This window comes from Zeus faber (assembly GCF_960531495.2).
Source record: "Zeus faber genome assembly, chromosome: 14".
Classification (NCBI taxonomy): Eukaryota; Metazoa; Chordata; class Actinopteri; order Zeiformes; family Zeidae; genus Zeus; species Zeus faber.
The window spans coordinates 21,731,307-21,750,407 of record NC_137200.1 but is presented as its reverse complement, the minus strand read 5'-3'; the positions used below and the strand labels follow the sequence as shown (position 1 = coordinate 21,750,407).

General features: G+C 46.5%; 2 protein-coding genes across 2 annotated transcripts; both read left to right on the top strand.

Annotated features, from left to right (window-relative positions):
• Window positions 1-805: 805 nt before the first annotated feature.
• LOC307239631 (choline-phosphate cytidylyltransferase B-like) lies at window positions 806-7,198 on the top strand. Its single transcript, XM_080013124.1, has 8 exons — window positions 806-1,643; window positions 2,468-2,567; window positions 2,664-2,780; window positions 3,350-3,501; window positions 3,751-3,829; window positions 3,933-4,075; window positions 4,179-4,367; window positions 6,881-7,198. The coding sequence occupies exons 1-8, from the start codon at window positions 1,566-1,568 to the stop codon at window positions 7,145-7,147; spliced, it is 1,125 nt and encodes a 374-aa protein (XP_079869250.1). The 5' UTR covers window positions 806-1,565; the 3' UTR covers window positions 7,148-7,198.
• A 1,306-nt stretch (window positions 7,199-8,504) lies between these two features.
• LOC307239633 (palmitoyltransferase ZDHHC20-B-like) lies at window positions 8,505-16,866 on the top strand (the record flags this gene model as incomplete). Its single annotated transcript, XM_080013126.1, has 12 exons — window positions 8,505-8,622; window positions 10,862-10,888; window positions 11,064-11,158; window positions 11,424-11,544; window positions 12,287-12,356; window positions 12,496-12,528; window positions 13,877-13,997; window positions 15,205-15,337; window positions 15,497-15,623; window positions 16,436-16,522; window positions 16,602-16,678; window positions 16,790-16,866. 12 exons carry the CDS (start codon window positions 8,505-8,507, stop codon window positions 16,828-16,830), a joined length of 1,050 nt encoding a protein of 349 aa, XP_079869252.1. The 3' UTR covers window positions 16,831-16,866.
• Window positions 16,867-19,101: the final 2,235 nt, after the last annotated feature.

The following is a 19,101-nucleotide window of genomic DNA, read 5'->3' as shown; positions in this document are numbered from 1 at the left end:
AATAATAATAATAATAATAATAATAATAATAATAATAATCATTCATAATTATAACCATAGTACACCGCTAGGTGGCGACAACGACTCCGGTGACCAATCGAGCGGGTCACCATTACATCCGGGCGTCGCGGTCAAACGCGGAAGGGCTTTAAACTGCAGTTCAGCGAGCGGCCGCTGGGTGCCGCTCAAGGAGTCATCCGGCTCCACGTCCCTCGGTGGAGCCGCTGTGTCTGTGTCGTCGCGTCGACGGAGCGACCGTCGCGCACGGAAAGAAGCCGTTGGCGATGGGCGATGGGCGCGCGGTGGCCCCTGACTGACAGGAGCCCAAACCCGAGGGCCCCCCACACCCACCACCCCCCCCCCCCCCCCACCCCCCACCCCCCCGGGCGCGTCTCCGGAACCCAACGGGTGACGTCACAGACGCCGAGGCCCCGCGCGCGCTCTGTAACGTAACGACCGCGTCGTTTGGCTGGAGGTTGTTACCAAGTTTTAGAATTAGAAAAAAAATAAAATAATATATATCTATATATATATATACACACATGTATAATTCCAATCAGAAGTGTTTGAACCAAACTCTTTACCTTGAAATCATTTCATTTTACTTTTATTTTATTTTTATTTTATTTTACGTGACCGACGAATGTGATGAAAAGGTGACTTTTCCAAGTTTTTTTCCCCCCTGTTTTGAGGCAATATAACTTATTTTCTTTTGAATATTACTTTTACTGGAGGCAAGGTCTATTAAACGTACTGATACTGATAGGCCTACGCTGAATAATGATGTGCACTACTTTTTTTTTTATTTTTTTACTCATAGTTGATTAATAAATAACATGGATGCTTTCATACTTGTGATAAGGCACAGTTGTCTTATAAATTGAATTGAATGTCTGTGATACCACATGCATTTGTGTGATATTTAGTAAGTAACGGCACTTCTACTTGAGTACAGATTTCCTGGACACTCTCGCTTTCCTGTAGCGTCAGACAGGCTGCAGTGCTGCTCCGTTTTTTTTAGGAAAGTTGGGACAGTGTGTCCCGTCGTGTTTGAGTCCAAAGGCTGGCAGTGTCACATTTAGCCATGAGGTAGGACACACTTCAAATAGGAAGCAGCAATACGGGTCTAAACTCACGTGCATTAGGTTGGAGGACCTCGTAAAAGGCATCACCAAACAGCATGTGCCGTCATGTTTCAAATGGCGAGCACTGTGGATGCACGTCCTGCCAAATAATAGCTAGAATGGACCAAACTAGTCTATTTACTTAAAACTCTATTCGTATTTACACACTATAAATCCACGTGTGTGACGCTCAAGGGAACGCTCGACCGTTTCCCGGCGTTGATAAGTGCAATCTTCTATCCTCAATATATCTTTTTAACTGTTTGGTTTGAACTTTGCTCACCAGATCCTCTCGTCATCAGGGTCAGAGAGGCCAGTGGATTATATACTTAAAACCACACAGACCTAGAGATCACCCTCGTGCAGTAGTTGGCAGAGACCAGTGACGACAGGCGGGGGACACGGGGGGCTATAAGTAAATAAGGAAGCAGAGGAGCCGGCATGGTGGGAAGGCGACGAGGCCGGGGTAACGGTGTCCCCAGTCAGGCTCCACAGAGGCAAAGGGGAAGCCACTGCGGGGTAAGGCTGCTTATATTACATACAGATTATACTGTACATATGTGTCGTTTCAATTGATTGATATTTTGTGCTATTTCGTCGATTCAATTATCAAATATGAGCATCGCTGATAATAATTTGGAAATTGAAATCCGGGAGCTACCTTTGAGTAAATGATCACGGCTAAGGTTCTGTGATGGCCATGCTTCTGCTGGAGATGGGAAGGGCGTCCGCTCGGTGACGAAATGTGGTCAGACGCGCGAGGCTCGATCGGGCCTCCCCTCCCCGCGCCGCCCGGGTCAGAGCTTTGTCTTGTGCAATGTTCATTTTTATGCCAGCAATAAAAAGGCGTCATACAATGGGACCTTGGGCGGGGACGGGGCTGATGTGTCACTGATGGGGCTAATTGGGCATCTATGAACACAGGTGGCCCTTCCCAGCACTAAGCACCATTACTCAATGCGTTTGTAGAGTTCAACGCAAGGTTTGGTAAATCTTATTACGTAAGCATTGAGTGTAGGTTGAGTTCTTGCATCACCTGAGCACATAGAGGGAACATGGGTTGAAAGGTCAATTTTTCACCATGTTGCATAACTGTACCGAGCATATTTTTACATTCAGTTTAATGCTCCAATCCAATAAATTACTATTTACTACATTACTACAAAAACACAATATTCAGTATGAAATTAAGTGAAATATACATATAAAAAAATCCAAATCAATTTATTTTAAAATTGTACCCAACCTGAAGTAGAATCGATTGAAAACAGTGTATAGAAAGTTAAGTTACAATATTTTTTTAACATTCAATTATTATTGTTTTACTTTGTCTTTCCTATCAGGCTCTACGAGAGCCAGCTATTTTTGCTAAGCCTACAGGCTGTGATTCAGCGCTCCCTCATGAAAAGCTGACCGTTGCCCAGGCACGGAGGGGCACCCCAGGTACAGTAACTCGTAGATGTGGACATCATGGACGCTCATCATTAAAATGATGAGCTATCAAGTTCCTATTCCTATTTTATTTTGTCTCTTTTACAGCCCACCGTCCAGTTCGAGTGTATGCCGATGGAATCTTTGACCTGTTCCACTCGGGGCATGCTCGAGCGCTCATGCAGGCCAAAACTCTTTTCCCAAACGCACACTTAATTGTAGGAGGTAAAATACCAACACAAGAATGTGCACAAACCCATGAGATCACGGAGGAGTTAACAACTTGTCGACTGATATGAGCCAGGATATGACGCGTCCACCAGAAAAAGCTGGGCGTGAAAGTCTCGCGGCGTGACCCGGTGGCACACGAATCATTTCAAAGATTTAAGTAAACTCCTGAATCGTCTGTCTGCAGACTATTGATTTACAGGCTAAGTTGAACTTAGCTAGTGAAGAGCTAGTTCTGTCAGACAACTCGACGGCGCCGCGTGGTGCCACGCCCCGATGGGCCGGCCAATTTAAGTGGCCAATCCCTAACCAGCTTTGATAGCTGTGACTTATTTGTCACTCTTCTATCCAACGGGGGGGGATTCGTGCTCATCACTCCTATATTTCTAGATCACCCAACATGTCTATTTTTGCTGTACCCAGCCCAGACCCTATCCTCAAACGGTTGCAAAAATAATCAAAGACCATTTAAAAGTAAATCTAAGAATGGCCTGTCAGAGACGTCATTTTAAGCCGTTCCTGATCGCCGCTGACTCACGCCCGCTGACGCTGACCCGTGTCCTCAGTCTGCAGCGACGAGCTCACCCACCAGTACAAGGGCTACACGGTGATGACGGAGGACGAGCGCTACGACGCGCTCAGGCACTGCCGCTACGTCGACGAGGTGGTGCGGGACGCTCCCTGGACCCTGACCACGGAATTCCTCAAGAAACACAAGGTCACTTCTCGCGGTGAACACAAGCATCCTCATTTAGGGCTTCTCCAAAACCTTTCGCGTCCCAAGGTCCAGTACGGCATGTCCCTCAAATACAGTATCTTGTTTGACATTGCTCACAAGGCGTTGTCATGCGTTTGTCAATATTTTAATCAAAATGATGAATTCACAGGAAGCTGTGAAGTTGCCCCGCGACCCCAAAACCCCTTCTGAAAACGTCACTTCTGAAAAGCAATTGTTTTGCATTTGCAGATTGACTTTGTGGCCCACGATGACATCCCCTACACCTCCGCTGGATCGGAGGACGTCTACAAACACATCAAGGAAGCAGGTGAGGGGACGTCTACGTCCACCTTCCAGGCACCTTGGAGCAGGATTGTTTGGGACGGCGGACCGCCGCCGCCGCCGCGCTGACGTGCCTTGGTGTTCCTCAGGGATGTTCGTAGCCACGCAGCGGACGGAAGGAATCTCCACCTCTGACCTGATCACGCGGATCGTTCGAGATTACGACGTCTACGTCCGGCGCAACTTGCAGAGAGGCTACACGGCCCGAGAGCTAAATGTCGGATTCATTAATGTAGGGGGAGGAAAAAAAACAACAACTCTTGTTTCGTGGACAATTGGGAAGCTCGTGGGGACGTATTGATGGCAAATGTGTCGCGGTCCTTGTGACTACGCAGGAGAAGAAATACCGTCTCCAGAACCAGGTGGATAAGATGAAAGAGACCGTGCGGACGGTGGAGGAGAAGTCCAAGCACTTTGTCTACAGAGTGGAGGAGAAGAGCCAGGACCTCATCCTCAAGTGGGAGGAGAAGTCCCGGGAATTCATCGGCAACTTCCTGGAGCTGTTCGGTCCCGACGGGGCGTGGGTAGGTTCAGATATGCCGTCTTTGCGGGGGGCCGAGGGCGAGTACCGATCGCGTCCGCTTTTATGGGGCTTTGACTGGATGGGCAGCGAGAGATACTTCTAGTGTTTTTACTGTCGTTGTTTTGGGGACTGATAAGCGATATGCAGTACATGTACAAAGGCATTATTTAATCTAAATGCGAGGCTAAAGCCACAGTTAAACAAACAGGCCTGTATAGTCTTTCGGTTTTTATTTTTAAACCCAGCTGGGCAACTTGGTGTTGGGGGGGCAGGAGGAGAATTTGTCGGGGCAATGCCTCACCGTGCCTCTGTCTAGAACCGGCCGCAGTACCAACATCCGCTCTTGGGTACTTATTGATACCACAAGTACTGATGCGAATACTCAAAGGTTTTCGTTTGCAATCCCAACAATAATGAGAAAGCCGATCTTGAAAGGCCTGTGTGTTGGGTATTTACCACTCATTGATTTAATTGATGGTTTGTTCGATTAAAACTGGATAACGAATGGATGACAAAATAACAAATGGAACAGTGACTGAGAGCAACTATGTTGTGTTGCTGGTGTCTTGTTGAGGTACTGCACCATTTTGTGTATGAGCAGTAAGAGCTCAGTACGGCGGTGTTTCCGGGGACACCACTATCTTGTACCGCTAAACCACTGAGAGCGTCAGAAACATGGAGAACTGTGCTTATTATTATTATTATTATGGGCCACTAGCAGCGGCGCGTGACTCGTGAGCAGCTCTTTTAAATGACCCGGGAGTCGGGAGCCACCCCGACGAAATAGTGGGCGAGGGGGCGAATCTTCAATTCACAAACTGAAAATAGTGGAGTCGCCCACCGCGCCCTCGCTCGCCGCGCTTTGAGCCGGCTGGATCAAATGAACAAAGGCTCGGAAAACCGAACGACTTGTTTTGCTGAGCGATGGGTCAAGAACCGAATCTCGAGGCAGAGTCGAGCCTTTCGTCTCGACGTCGCTTTCACTTCGAGACTTGTTCTGCTGGAGCTGCCATTCTGTCTGGATCTGATGAATTTGAGCAGCCTTGCGATTTTGATCTTGCAACACGAAGGGCTTATTCATTTGTGAAGCTGGAAGTGACTTTTTTTTAAAGGGGAAGTTTCACGGCACGTTTGGCTGGAAAACACTAGAGCTGACACTGTGTCAGTATCCGCGTGCATTCCTACCTTTCACTCCTAAAGTCTCCTGAACCGCCTGATCCGTTGTGGGGAAGCACTCTCAGAACAAACCCAGGCGCAGACACAACAGCGAGGTTGAGGAACGCGGTTGAGGAACACGGTGGAGGAATGAGATTGGGGTTGATGTTAAGGCATGAGGTTGATGTTTATGTTGAGGTATGATGTTGAGGAGTGAGGTTGAGGTATGATATTGAGGAGTGGGGTGATGTATGAGGTTGATGATGAGGTATGATGTTGAGGCCGAGGTATGATGTTGAGAAGTGAGGTTGATGTTGATGTATGAGGTTGATGTTGATGTATGAGGTTGATGATGAGGTATGATGTTGAGGTATGATATTGAGGAGTGGGGTGATGTATGAGGTTAATGATGAGGTATGAAGTTGAGGCCGAGGTATGATGTTGAGGAGTGAGGTTGATGTTGATGTATGAGGTTGATGTTGATGTATGAGGTTGATGATGAGGTATGATGTTGAGGTATGAGGTTGATGTTGAGGTTGATGATGAGGTATGATGTTAAGGTATGAGGTTGATGATGAGGTATGATGTTGATGTATGAGGTTGATGTTGATGTATGAGGTTGATGTTGATGTATGAGGCTGATGTTTATGTATGAGGTTGATGTTAAGGTATGATGTTGATGATGAGGTATGATGTTGATGTATGGGGTTGATGTTGATGTATGTGGTTGATGTTGAGGTATGAGGTTGATGATGAGGTATGATGTTGAGGTATGATGTTGATGTATGGGGTTGATGTTGATGTATGTGGTTGATGTTGAGGTATGAGGTTGATGATGAGGTATGATGTTGAGGTATGAGGCTGACGATGAGGTATGATGTTGATCTATGAGGTTGATGATGAGGTATGATGTTGATGTATGAGGTATGATGTTGAGGTATGAGGTTGATAATGAGGTATGCTGTTGAGGTATGAGGCTGACGATGAGGTATGATGTTGATGTATGATGTTGATCTATGAGGTTGATGATGAGGTGTGATGTTGATGTATGAGGTTGATGATGAGGTATGAGGCTGACGATGAGGTATGATGTTGATCTATGAGGTTGATGATGAGGTGTGATGTTGATGTATGAGGTATGAGGTTGATGATGAGGTATGAGGCTGACGATGAGGTATGGTGTTGATGTATGATGTTGAGGTATGAGGTTGGTGTTGAGAAATTAGGTTGAGGTATGAGGTTGATGAGGTATGAGGTTTATGTTCAGGAATGAGGTTGATGTTGATGTTCAGGAATGAGGTTGACATTGATGTTGATGTTAAGGTTGAGGTTCCCTTCTTCCTTTCTCTCCCTCTTCAGCACGCCATTCAGGAGGGCAGCGGCCGAGTGCTCCAGGCCTTGTCCCCGTACTCGTCGCCCCACGTTTCCCCCAGCAGCAGCCCCACCAGAGGACGCTCCCCGTCACGCCAATCCCCCTCTCCCTCCCCCTCCCCCTACTCCTCCCCACCCCCCCCCACCCCGACTCACCCCAAAAAGAGACGCCCCCTTCGAAGGGGCCCCCCCAACCGGGGCCCCCCCACCCAAAAGGAGACGCCCCCTTCGAAGGGGCCCCCCCACCCAACATGATTAACATTCATTGTTGTCTTTACAAATATGTTAACCCCTTTCCAGGTACTAAGTGGCATTCCAAAAACTTGTGAAAATGCAATTTAACTACTTCAATAGACTTTACACAGAAGGTGTATTTGTGTGTCTAGTGTCATTCAGCATGCAATCCTAACATGAACATTTTAGTCACATGTTAACATGAACTCAAAAGGGTTCAAGTTAAAGGTTCTTTTTTTGCTTAACCTAATAAACAACCTAATTTATTCATTTTTGGACGTCCATTGTTTTTGTTTATTTTGTGTTTTTTTTGTTGTTTTTTTTTGCCTTTGAGCTCATAAGGAAAGCTTCCTCGTCGGGGGCAATTGAACTGGGGCCCGGGACACCCAAGGGCCCCCCAGACGCAACCTTTTCATTGTTGTGTTGAGACCGCACAGGCTTTTGACACATATTAACATAAGTAACGGAATCGGCTTGAGCGCTGATACGATGTCGCCTTCCAAGCAATGCTACACCTCCACTCAGCACACTGTGTATACAGTACACAACGCAGTCACATGGGAACTACAGTCGCGGTTTTGGTGGTAAGTTGACAACAATTTGAGTCATGACTCAAGTAAAACCATTAAATTAAAGAATTTTGAAAAGTTGTGTCGCACGAGTCGTTGGTTTATTCGCACGCTCACAGCTCATGTCACAGCACGCAGGCGTACGGGTGAATCGCCTCATAATGCATGCTGGGTAATACGTTCTTCCAAAGAATCCTCATTTGTCAACAGCACATACTGGTTTGAATGAGCGGAGCGAACAACACAAGCGGATCATTATATACTGTATAAAACACAGAAGTGGAGGCGCCATTTTTTTCTTTTTTGAAGTGACTATTCAGGAGATACGGTTTGTATAGACTTTGTGTGATCACAAATATTTACGGTAAAAGGCCAAAAGTGACGTCGAGGCGCATGAGCGGGGCGGAGCTGCAGCCTGGCGGGGCCTTGGAGCCTGTCCGTTTAAAAAGATGATTCTGACGTCACAGCCGGCGAGGAAAGGTTCGAGTCGTTCAACGAGACTCTGTTCCCGACGAGCGACTCAGCGAGACCGACTCAACGGGACCGACCGGACGAGACCGACCTGCCGCGGGCCGGCGCGGAGCGCACGTTGGGCGCGGGAGGACGTCCGGTGAACGGGACTCGCAGGAAGGGAGTCGGCCCTCGGCCATGACCGTCCGCCTGCCTGCGGGGCGGGAGGTCTGACTCGCCCGCGCGGCTCGTTCGCCGGAGGGACCGATTCATTTTTGAAGGATCCCGTTCGCCACGAGCGAGTCGTTCTCGCGTCGTCCCTGCCCAGTCGCGGCTCCGCGTCTTAGTCCGGATTAGCGATGGCTCCGCCGTGCGTGCTGCGCTCCTGCGTGAAGGCTCTCAACTGGATCCCTGTCTTCTTTATTAACCTGGTTCTTCTGTGGTCTTACTATGCATACGTTGTGGAACTATGTGTGTGTAAGTACAACTATTTTAAACACGCATACAGATACTAAATACGCCGGCAATGGGTCAAATGAAACTCAGACTTAGTCAGGTCATGGGCAACGCTAACGTCATACATTGCATCAAGGGTCTGATTGAAAACAAACAAACGAAAACAAATTTAAAACTCAGTATGAGACGTTAGTTTCAACAATGTCAATATACGGTGTATATAGTACATCGTGTGTCAAAGTAATGGAACTACTGTTTCTGCCCAATCTTCCCAACCCTGACCATATTCTGGCCCAGAAAATGCAATATTATCAATACATAACAATACATCATCATTATTAAACTTTTAACGAGTGACAGTGACAAATAAACAATTGTTATACCAAACAACATAACTTACCATGGAAAAAAATAACTATATATATATATATATATATATGTGCGTGTGTGTGTGTGTGTGTATTAAAAAAAAAGCTGTCACAAATGTGTGGTGCAGAATCAGAAGCTGGCAAGTGGAGAAGACAGGCCCAGCATATTAAAACTCACCTGAGCTGAGCTGCTGTACAATGGAGGGAATGTCCCAGTTCAAATGTGTGTCATTGTTTATGGACCAGTTTTGACATCCGACACTATTATAATAGGAATGGCTTCATAAACCAAGTGAGGCGGACTGTCTAGCCAAGGCTTCCTGGGGGCATCATTCATTTGGACGGGGATAGTAATTAGGCTAATAATATTAGCTATGTCCTGTCAAAGATGCCAAAAGTCTTTATTGCCGTCAGGTTTTTGCGTGTCTACACACTAAATGGTCTGAGTAGTTGAACATTTTTATTTCCACTTAAAAGAAAAGAATGGAAATTATTCTCTGGTGCTGCCAGATCCAAATTGCACTGCTGCACCAACTCACCAAATCCACAAATTCCAGCCAGAATAGCAGCTCTGTGTTCATCCGAACAAGCTGGAGTTTCATTCTGAAAATGAGAACTCCTCGTAGTGATGGAAGGGTCAGCTCCTTCTCGAGATGCGGTGTGAGAGAAAAATGCACATGATCAAATCTTTGAATGATGTTTCACATTTGCTATATGGTACAACAGCCTTTTTTGTATGTTACGTAGCTTTTAAAAGACATTGCCTTGGGGTTTTTAATGAGTCTCTTAGCAGCTCATATGAAGAGACACTGTTCTTTCCAATAATGCCTACTGTATTGTAGAGACCAGATCACATTCCATCTTCACGCAACCTGCTGTGGAGATAAGGATAACCCCCAGGGGGCTTGGCAGAGCATTGTGGTTTGTTTTATGGCACAGTAAGATTGTACCTGTGACCGGAGTTTGACTGTTAAAATCACCTTATAAAGTATCCGTTACACCCGGGAATATGATTGAGGGACCATAGTCCTGTAAATGACATCTGACCAATGACACACAACCTCTAATCAGCCCTTTTCAACAGAAGCAGAGGCAGACTGATCAGATCACTGCTTTGAAGCACGGCTGTATCCTTCAGTTTGTTTTCCTGTAGCGGACTGGTGGACCTCACCGAACACGCAGGGAGAATTTCTCCGCCAGCGCTTCTTGACGACCGGCTCAGTAAAGAGCCGTTCAAATTTCAGAAAAGTCCATTTGGTTTGGCGTAGTGCAAACCATAAATCAAGTCACGTTCTGTGATGTGAGAATATCTGTTGCTGAAGCTGAAAATACCATCGATATGGATAACTGTCATCGCTCAGTTTTATAATATATTATACTACGTTGACCTGAAAATGCTTCAAACCATGGCCAGAGCGGGGTCGTCCCTGCTGGACAGACAAAGCTTTTTCTGATGGGTGGGTCACTGCCGGCCGTGCCAGGCTGCTGCAGCATGGCACGGTGGGGCAGTGGAGAGGAGGGGGGCCGGGGGCGTAAAGAGACACGAGTGTTCTATCTGAGCTACAGTGGTGTGCCGTGACATTCTTTCGAAATTCTACCTAAAAAAAAAAAAGGAAAATGTTAATGTTGCAAAGATCAAAATTGCAAGGACGCACAAATTATTCAAATTGCTCAGTTCATGCCAGAATAGCAGCTCCCGGCAGAACAAGTTTCACTCTGAAAAAGTGAGGACTTTTTCGTAGTGGATAAAGGTTGGACTTTTTTTTGCGGGTGTGGCTCTAGAAGAGTCGCTCGGTAAGAAAGAGTCGTCCCATTTTCAGACTATTTGTGCGTCTGATTCACTTGTGCTTGATTCTCTAAAATCCCACCTCTTCTCTGTGTGTCTTGAACAGTTACGATCCCAAACAACGCAGAACGAAGTAAGTCCCACAACCGCACCTCACGTCCATGTTATCCATCAGTCGTAAATACTTGAATCCGTGAAACACAATCCGTTTCTGATCCGCCTGCTGATTGTAGATCATGGGTGTCATTCCATTGTTGATTAATGATGTCTGTCTCTGTCCCTTTTTTTTTTTTTTCTTTTGGGAAAAGTCAGCTACCTGGTTATTTTTCACATTTTCTTCTTCATGTTGATGTGGTCTTACTGGAAGACCATCTGCACCAGGCCTGCCAGGCCCTCCAAAGCAGTGAGTGGTTCGCCTTCACTTGTTTCCCCTTATCAATGTTGTTTTTGTCGGTGACGTGCTGGTTGCATTTGCGACCTGTTTCCTGTGTCACAGGAAGCGCGTTTCAAAAACAGCACGACAGAAGGTGGCACACTAACGCTCCCTCAAGTCACAAGAAACCATTTTTTACATAACGACCAAGACTTGTGTTGTGATCCGAAGCCAGTGTCTTAATATATATGTCACAATATACATACCAATTATTTGTGGTCTCGCCCCTCGCCAGTTCTCTCTGCCCCAGGTGGAGAAGGAGCTGTATGAGAAAGAGGAGCGAGCGGAGACTCAGCAGGAGATTCTGAAGAAGATCGTCCTGGGTCTGCCCGTGTACACGCGCACGGCGGGAGGAGGTGAGGAAACCGCTGCGGCCACAAGTCGGGCGGTGCGCAGGCCTAGTTAGCGAGCGGGGAGGACAAGAGTGGAAGTGAGCCCTCGTGTTGCAAGATCAAAATTGCGACGGACGCACCAATTCATCTCATGAATTCACAGCCATGAACGGTTTGACTCTTTTTAGAGAGTCGGTTCCTGACGCTCAGTAAAAAGAGTCGTTTGATTTTCCGGCTCCTGGGTTCATTTCATTCAGTTGTTGTAACGCACGGCGAGCGAGGGACGACTTCCTGAATGACGAAGGAGAGTCAGGAGAGTCAGTTCGGCTCTTGAGTTGTCGATAGAATTCTTACAATAACCCTTTAATTCTGTCAAAATGTATTATTCAGGCGGAATGCGAATGTCCCATTCAATACAAATTGTGCCAAATGCCTTGGCCTTAGTCCTGAGTAATTATTTTCAGTCTGTGTTCCACTCTTTTTCCGGGGGGCGACTCGCCGACTTCAGAGCCATTTAAAAGATTTGTTTGCCACGAAGGAATTGTTTGCAAGTCGTGCATCGCTAAATATTAGTCTGAAACGTTGGTATGCGTATTTCTGAGATTTTTCCCGGCTAACAGGGCGGCGGCGCCGCCGTGGGATGTTTTGATTGCAAAACGTGTGGCGTTGAAGGAAAAACGGTGGGGGGAACGCTGGATTAGTGCATACGTAAAGTAGCACCGGAACACGATGGTAACACTCGTTTTCCTCAATTTGCTTCCAACAGCCGTCCGATACTGTGACTACTGCCAGGTGATCAAACCTGACCGCTGCCATCACTGCTCCACCTGCGAGATGTAGGTGCTTTTCTTTCCTCCTGTTCCCGAAGATCTGCACTTCGCTTTCCTCCGTCTTGATAAGTCGACGCGCCGGCTGCAAGGCCCGCGCCGACGTCTCGGCGTTTTTGATCTAACGCCCGTTTCCCCTGTCCCAAAGGTGCGTGCTGAAGATGGACCATCACTGCCCGTGGTAGGCTACTTTTGCCAGGAATGACGAGATAGATAGACGGACGAGATTAGCGAGGAAGACGAGCTGTACGCACGCTGAAAGCCGGGCTCCCAAAAGCTTGTTTCTGAAGCGCTTCTGCCCGGCTTGCAGCGCATACACCTTGTCTCTGACCGAATAACTAATCACCACAGTGAAACGGGGGGCGCGTCCCGCTCCCTGTGATTACGACCGACTTGTTTGTTTTCATCTGTGACTCCTCATGACATACTATAGACATCACAACGAACCGTAAAAAAAAGTAGAAGTGGCGAAGTTGAAAAAACAGCGGATTAAAAACACCCAATTTTTTTGCAAATCACTAAGTAAGGCTCAGCGGACCGCGCGGGAGCCTGTTGCTATGGCCGGTGCGGCCGACGTGCTGCGCCCCTACACGGCCGCGGCGTGCCCTCCCTAAGTCGTCTCACCCTCCAAGCACCTCGTTTTCTAACCCCCCCTCCCCTTCACTCCCACTCTCTCTGACTCTCTTGTTCCATGTTTGTCTTTTTGTCTGGTTTGGTTGTGTACAGTGTATATAGGCGAACTACCTTCCTGTAAAGCTGAGACGGTGGTAATAAATGTAAAGGAGAAGAATTCCGATGTATTTCGGGGGGGTAACGTCGGTCTCCTGTCGCTATCTCCACAGCCGCACAGCGCTGTTGTTATGCGGGAGCTGCTCCCTACCCTACAGAGATATGAGCTGAACTGATAAGTGATATCAGTTCATATACTGTATAGATTTATGAAATGGGCCTATGGTTACTTATTTCGCCTTTTTATAATTTTTCTATTTCTCCTTATGCTGCTCACATCCGCGTCCATTGCAACGCGAGGGATGTGGGATGAATAGCAATTCTGGCAGACAACTCTTAGATTTACTTTATTATACATCATCGCCAATTATTTTGCATCATTTGAGTTTGGCGTCGCTCCCGGCGAGGTGTGTACAGCCAACGAGGGCGTACTTAGTGAGCTCAAACTACACGAGGGATGGGCTTGCATGCCCCCTGTCGGGTAGAAGAGTGGAGCCCAACAGGTGGAGGCGGGGCAACAAAGCAGGCAGCAAAGCAGGTGGGGCGGGAGGGCCCGGGCCGTAAGGGTGCGGTAGCGCGCGGCGCCGTCGAGTTGTCTGACAGAATGGGCTCCGTAAGCGAGCATCGTGTCCGGGATTTTTCTTTTTTTTTTGTTGCATAGAATAGCGTTAGATCTTAAGCATAACAACGTCTCAAGCGTATTTTCACTTCAGCTTTGCAGACAGGTAAGCTCCGCCCTGTGCTCTTTTCTCCACCTGAGCCTCTTCTCTCTCCTTGTCCTGTCTCGTTGTGTCCATCAGGGTAAATAACTGTGTTGGATTCTCCAACTACAAGTTCTTTGTCTTGTTCCTCGGCTACGCCACACTGTATTGCGTTGTCATTTCCACCACGGTCATCCAGTATTTCATCAAATTCTGGACGGTAAGTACAAATACAATCCTAGAAAGCCTATCCTAAATGAATCCTGAATAAGCAGCGAAACGAGTGTCCGGGTGGTGGGGGTGGGGGGGTCGTATCGAGTGGCGTGAGGTCGTATCGATGTGCGTGAAGAGGTGTCGTGGCACTGCTGGTTGAAGGGTCCACTGTGGTGTGAGATCTTATTGTTATTTGTCAGCGTCAGGGGGGGAGTCGGACGGGGTCCCTCTCCAGGCCCGTGCCACCATTCAACTCTCCTGCTTTCCATCGGGACAATGGACCCCCTGTCACGTAGGAGACGAGCGGAGGGGGAGCACATACAGTGCCATGTGTACTTTTAATGTATTGTGCGCTCGTGCTGCTCGATGTTCAACTAGTGTCAGGGTTTTTTTTATTTTTTATTTGTTTAGCAGCGGCTATTGGTGTTTGTATTATATGCAGCATTATGTATGTAACAAGAAAAACCTTTCAGATCTTGTGTTTTTAAAATGTATTTATGTATTGATTTACTTTCTTAATTACTTAGTTATTTAATTACTTACTTATTTTATTACTTATTACGTATTTACTTACTTATCTACTTATTGAGTTAATTACTTAATTATTGAATTCAAGACTCAAGAGATTATTTGTCACATACATACGTTCATACGTATATGCAGTGAAATGTCATGTCACAGCGCTGATTACCCGCAATAGGCTCTAAGCTCTAAAAATACAAAAACTAAAATGTGCGTAACCGACACGAGGCACTCGCATAGTAATTACTTACTTATTTAAACACCTATTGAATTATTTACTTACTTGTTTACTTACGTACTTACAGATTTAGTTATTTATTTACACATTTCGTTATGTATTCATTCATTCATTAATCTACTTATTCATTGATTGATCGATTGATTAATTTTTTTAATTTATTTACTAATGTTCTAATTCATTAATGAAATTATTTTGTCATTATGTATATATATATTTTTTTTCCTGTTCCTAATCAGGTTCCTCCCCTATTTAGATCAGATTGAGTTGCTTCAATGTGCTGCGCAAACTTTAAATGAGCATATTCCAGCCGGCGTATTTTCACTCAGTCACTCAATTAGAGCATCGATCTCGGTCGATAGTACGATGAAGATTTTGTCGGTGGAAAGCGCCAAAATCTACAGTGCTGGGATTAACGCCTCTGCTCTTTTTTTTTTTCTCTCCCTCTTTAAAGAAACAGTTGCCTGACACTCATGCCAAATTCCACATCTTGTTTTTATTTTTCGTGGCGGCAATGTTCTCCATCAGCGTCCTGTCACTTTTCAGCTACCACCTCTGGCTGGTGGGAAACAACAGAACCACCATAGGTAGCTACCACTGCTGCTTCAAACAGCCATTTACTTGCCTGCATGTAACTCCAGCGTTAAAATCCTCTGCTTTGAAACGAACCACCTTCATCGCGACATTTCTTGAGTCGAGTGTGGAGGTCGTTGTTCGAGATAAGTGACGGACGATTCCCCTTTCAGAGGCTTTCAGGGCTGCTGTCTTCACGAACGGCACGGATAAAAAGGGATTCTCTTTAGGACTCTGCAGCAACGTCGCCGAGGTGTTTGGAGAGCGCAAGAGGCTGTGGATGTTTCCAGTCTTTTCAAGGTGACGTCGCTCTATTCCACATGCATATTTTTTTTTATGACCGGTGCATTGGCGGTAAAGGTCAGGATCACAAATTTTCAACGCGGGCCTCATTGTTATGTTGGTTCCCATCATTTATAATTTGTCACTGCACAACTATTAGCGCCGTGATGAACCTTCTCTTTGGGCTTGAGTGCATTCCGATGGGGCAAACCTTTGAAGCCTTAAAAACACGAAACTGACATTTCTATCAGGTAGTTTTTCCAGGGTTTTATTGACTATTTTGCACAAATCGACCCTTTTGACTGCATCCACGCTAACATAACTAGACTAGAAACAGGAAGTTGGGCCCCTTCATACTGGCAACCTGCTATAGCCCAAGTTACATTTTGGGTGTGCTGTGGCCACTGCAAGAAGCAGTTCTACATAAAAATGTGATATTACTGTTGTTCAAAACCTGTTGAGAAACATACACTATGACACTATGGTGACTATGATGTGAGTTTCCCCATTTTCGAAAAGTCGATTTTTTTTATTTTTGAAGGCCTAAAGCTTTGCCCCATTGGACTGCGTTTCAGCACAGTGAGAAGCTGCGGCAGAGTGGTAGGTTGCTACGAACAACTACGAATGAAAGGAACCGACATTTCAATAAGGCCGGGGGTTTGGAAAATATCAAACCCATCCCTCAACTACATCATACCGTGAATAAAAAATATACAAGGATGCGGCTTGTCGAAGAAGAAAATATACAGTCGAACGACCGTGTGTCTACGTGAGCTTTACCTTGTTTTGCTTGTTTACCGTGTTAACCGTGTCCTCGTCCGTGGGGTTAGTCCGGGTGACGGACACTCCTTCACCACCAGGACGGTGCACATCGACCCCGAGCACGCTCACGCCGCCCTGCAGCCGAACGGCAAAATGTAAGTGCTCCGGGCGGGATCACCCCAGTCGACCGCATTCGGGAGTTTCACGTCTTTGAACCCACTCGTGTCCTTCCAGCCCCGCCGGTGAGGCCGACGCGTGTGCGCTCGGGAGCAACTCGCACCACGCCGTCAGCGACGGCGCGGAGAGAAGCGGTGCGTTGCGTCCACCAGCACGGCCACGAATGATCGGTTTAACCGCAGATTTGTTTATTCAACACCGTTTATAATGTCTTATGTTTTTTTTTTTTTTCTTTTGCCTTCCAGACGGAGGACAAATAGTCTCCCTCACCATGGAGAGCGAATAGCAGGGAGGTACGTGCTGGGGACGGACGGATCCACCGCGTCGCTGTCGGTTAACGTCGTTCAATGTCGCCGTCTCTGCTGTGACGCTCACTCACCTTCGATGTCACCGTTTAGAGGGAACCCAGCCACGTCGCCTTAAAAGCCTCCCGAGCAGCGGCCGCACCGCGGGAGCCACCGTCCTCCATCATCATTTACACATATCATACCTTTTTTTATTAGTATTATTTTTTATTTTTTATTTATTTTTTTTGCACAGACCAATCTCCGCTTTTGTTTGACCGGGCACCGGGATCGATCTGTGGTGTGATCGATGTTATCACGTATTACCTTGTCTTCCACGGGCATCGCTGTGACATTAAAACATCCTCCTGTGGCGGTACCGTAGGCGCGCACTTTTTTTTTTTTTTTAATTTAAATTTTATTGTTATTTTTATTTTCGTTATCGCAGTGACTCCCCACAGCGACGGGATTCTGTGCTTAAAATGCGTTGTCGTCTAATTCGGCGCGAAGCCACGGTCGTTCCAGCCGCCAGTACACGCTCACCTCGCCCACGCGTACTTTCACTTCTTGGAAGGTTCCTCCCGAGCGGACTTTTATTTTATTTTATTTTATTTTATCTTTTCGACGGCAGCTTTCGGTTTCGTCGACGGTGACCTGGGGGGGCTGCGGCGAGATCCGCACGGGTTATCCCCGGTTGTTCCTCAGGACACGTCGCCGGGGTTGAGCCTCGCAAAGCTCCGTCCGTTCTTTTAAAGCGGCTTTTTTTTTCTTTTTTTTTTTCTCCCCCTTTTATTCCCGTCTCCCCCTTCGCCCCCGGGACTCCCTAATGGACGCGGAGGAAACGCCGCCGTCCGGGGACGTCCGAGGAGGGAAGTCCGCGAAGGCGTTCGGAGAGCGGCGCGTATTCGTGTCCGACGCGTGGCTGCTGTTCCAATCGGCGTAAGCGCACGTTTTTTTTTTTCTTTTTTACTATTAAACAATTAAATAACCCACTACCCTTCTAAGCAACCCCCCCATAAAAACCAAAAACCCCAGACGAAGAGGGACAGCTCTGTTGTTGTTATGGCTGGCTACCGGTTCTCACTCTCGGTTGCGCGACCTGAGCTCGTTGCGGTGAAACCCCCGCATCGGTACGGCCTCGCGGTGTGACCCCGCAACGCGGGGGCGAGCTTTCCGGTTTGCCAGTGGAGCCGGGCGGGGAGTTCGGCCCGGAGCTTTAAGACGTTCAAACGAACCTTTCCTCCGCTTTAGTTTTTTTATTTTTTGGTCCGGCTGCAGTTTAACACTAGGTTGTCCCCTCAGAGTTCATGTTTTTTTTTTTTTTTTCTATTATGGATTAATCACATGGCAGATTGAAGCTAAGGGTATTACATCATGTCTATTAATCCGGGATTTAAAAGGAAATAAGCTGTTAAACTGGTTATGTTTACAAAAAAAAAAAAAAGCCCCTTTGCCTCACCAAAGCTAGATTTCTCTCGGAATCGGGGGAATTGCTCTTTGCACGGTCGACCGTGACTCTACGAGCGCTCTGTTTGTAACGTCTCTCGTTCGGGTCGCGACGCGGTGACCCGTCTCAGTGTGCTCCGTTTACAGTTCACCTCACAGAAGCGTAGTCCAAAGTGTTTTCCGTGGGAGTTGAAGGTGTTGTCTTCCCTCAGCCCGAGCTGTAGCCCACCAGCAGATACACAAGTGATGCGCGTGTGACATTGAAAAACGAAAGGACTCTCAAATGTGTTTTTATAAACCCAAGCTAATTTATAATTAATATATCGCACTACGTGTATTTGTATGTCATTTAGAAGGCTTTTAGAAGTGAATATAGCTTTTGTATGAATCCTTACCTTTTTTTTTTTTTTGATACGGTGCGTATTTATGGGTGCTGTGTACGACACACCTTGTGATCGTTCTATATGATAACAGGAACTTCCAGAGAATGCTTTAAAAAAAAAAAAAAAATAACGCGTCAATTAGACTTTTACCGCTCTATGATTTTACTCATGTAAAAATTCTGCTTCTCCTTTTGAAACGTCTTGTTTTCTATTTTTCTGTGCTGAGATTTCCAGGGTGACTGGCAAATGACGCTTGGAAAATGTAGTTTTTCTAACTTAGACTGAAGTGGCCTTACTTGCAAATTTATGCAAGTTGTTGTTCACTTGTAACAAATGTACTTATTGAATGTAAATTTCTATGTTCTGTAACAATAAACGCAAAGAGGAAAAAACATGGGTTCGTTTTCTCATTATTTTGGACACTTTTCCAAAGACATGAGGCTT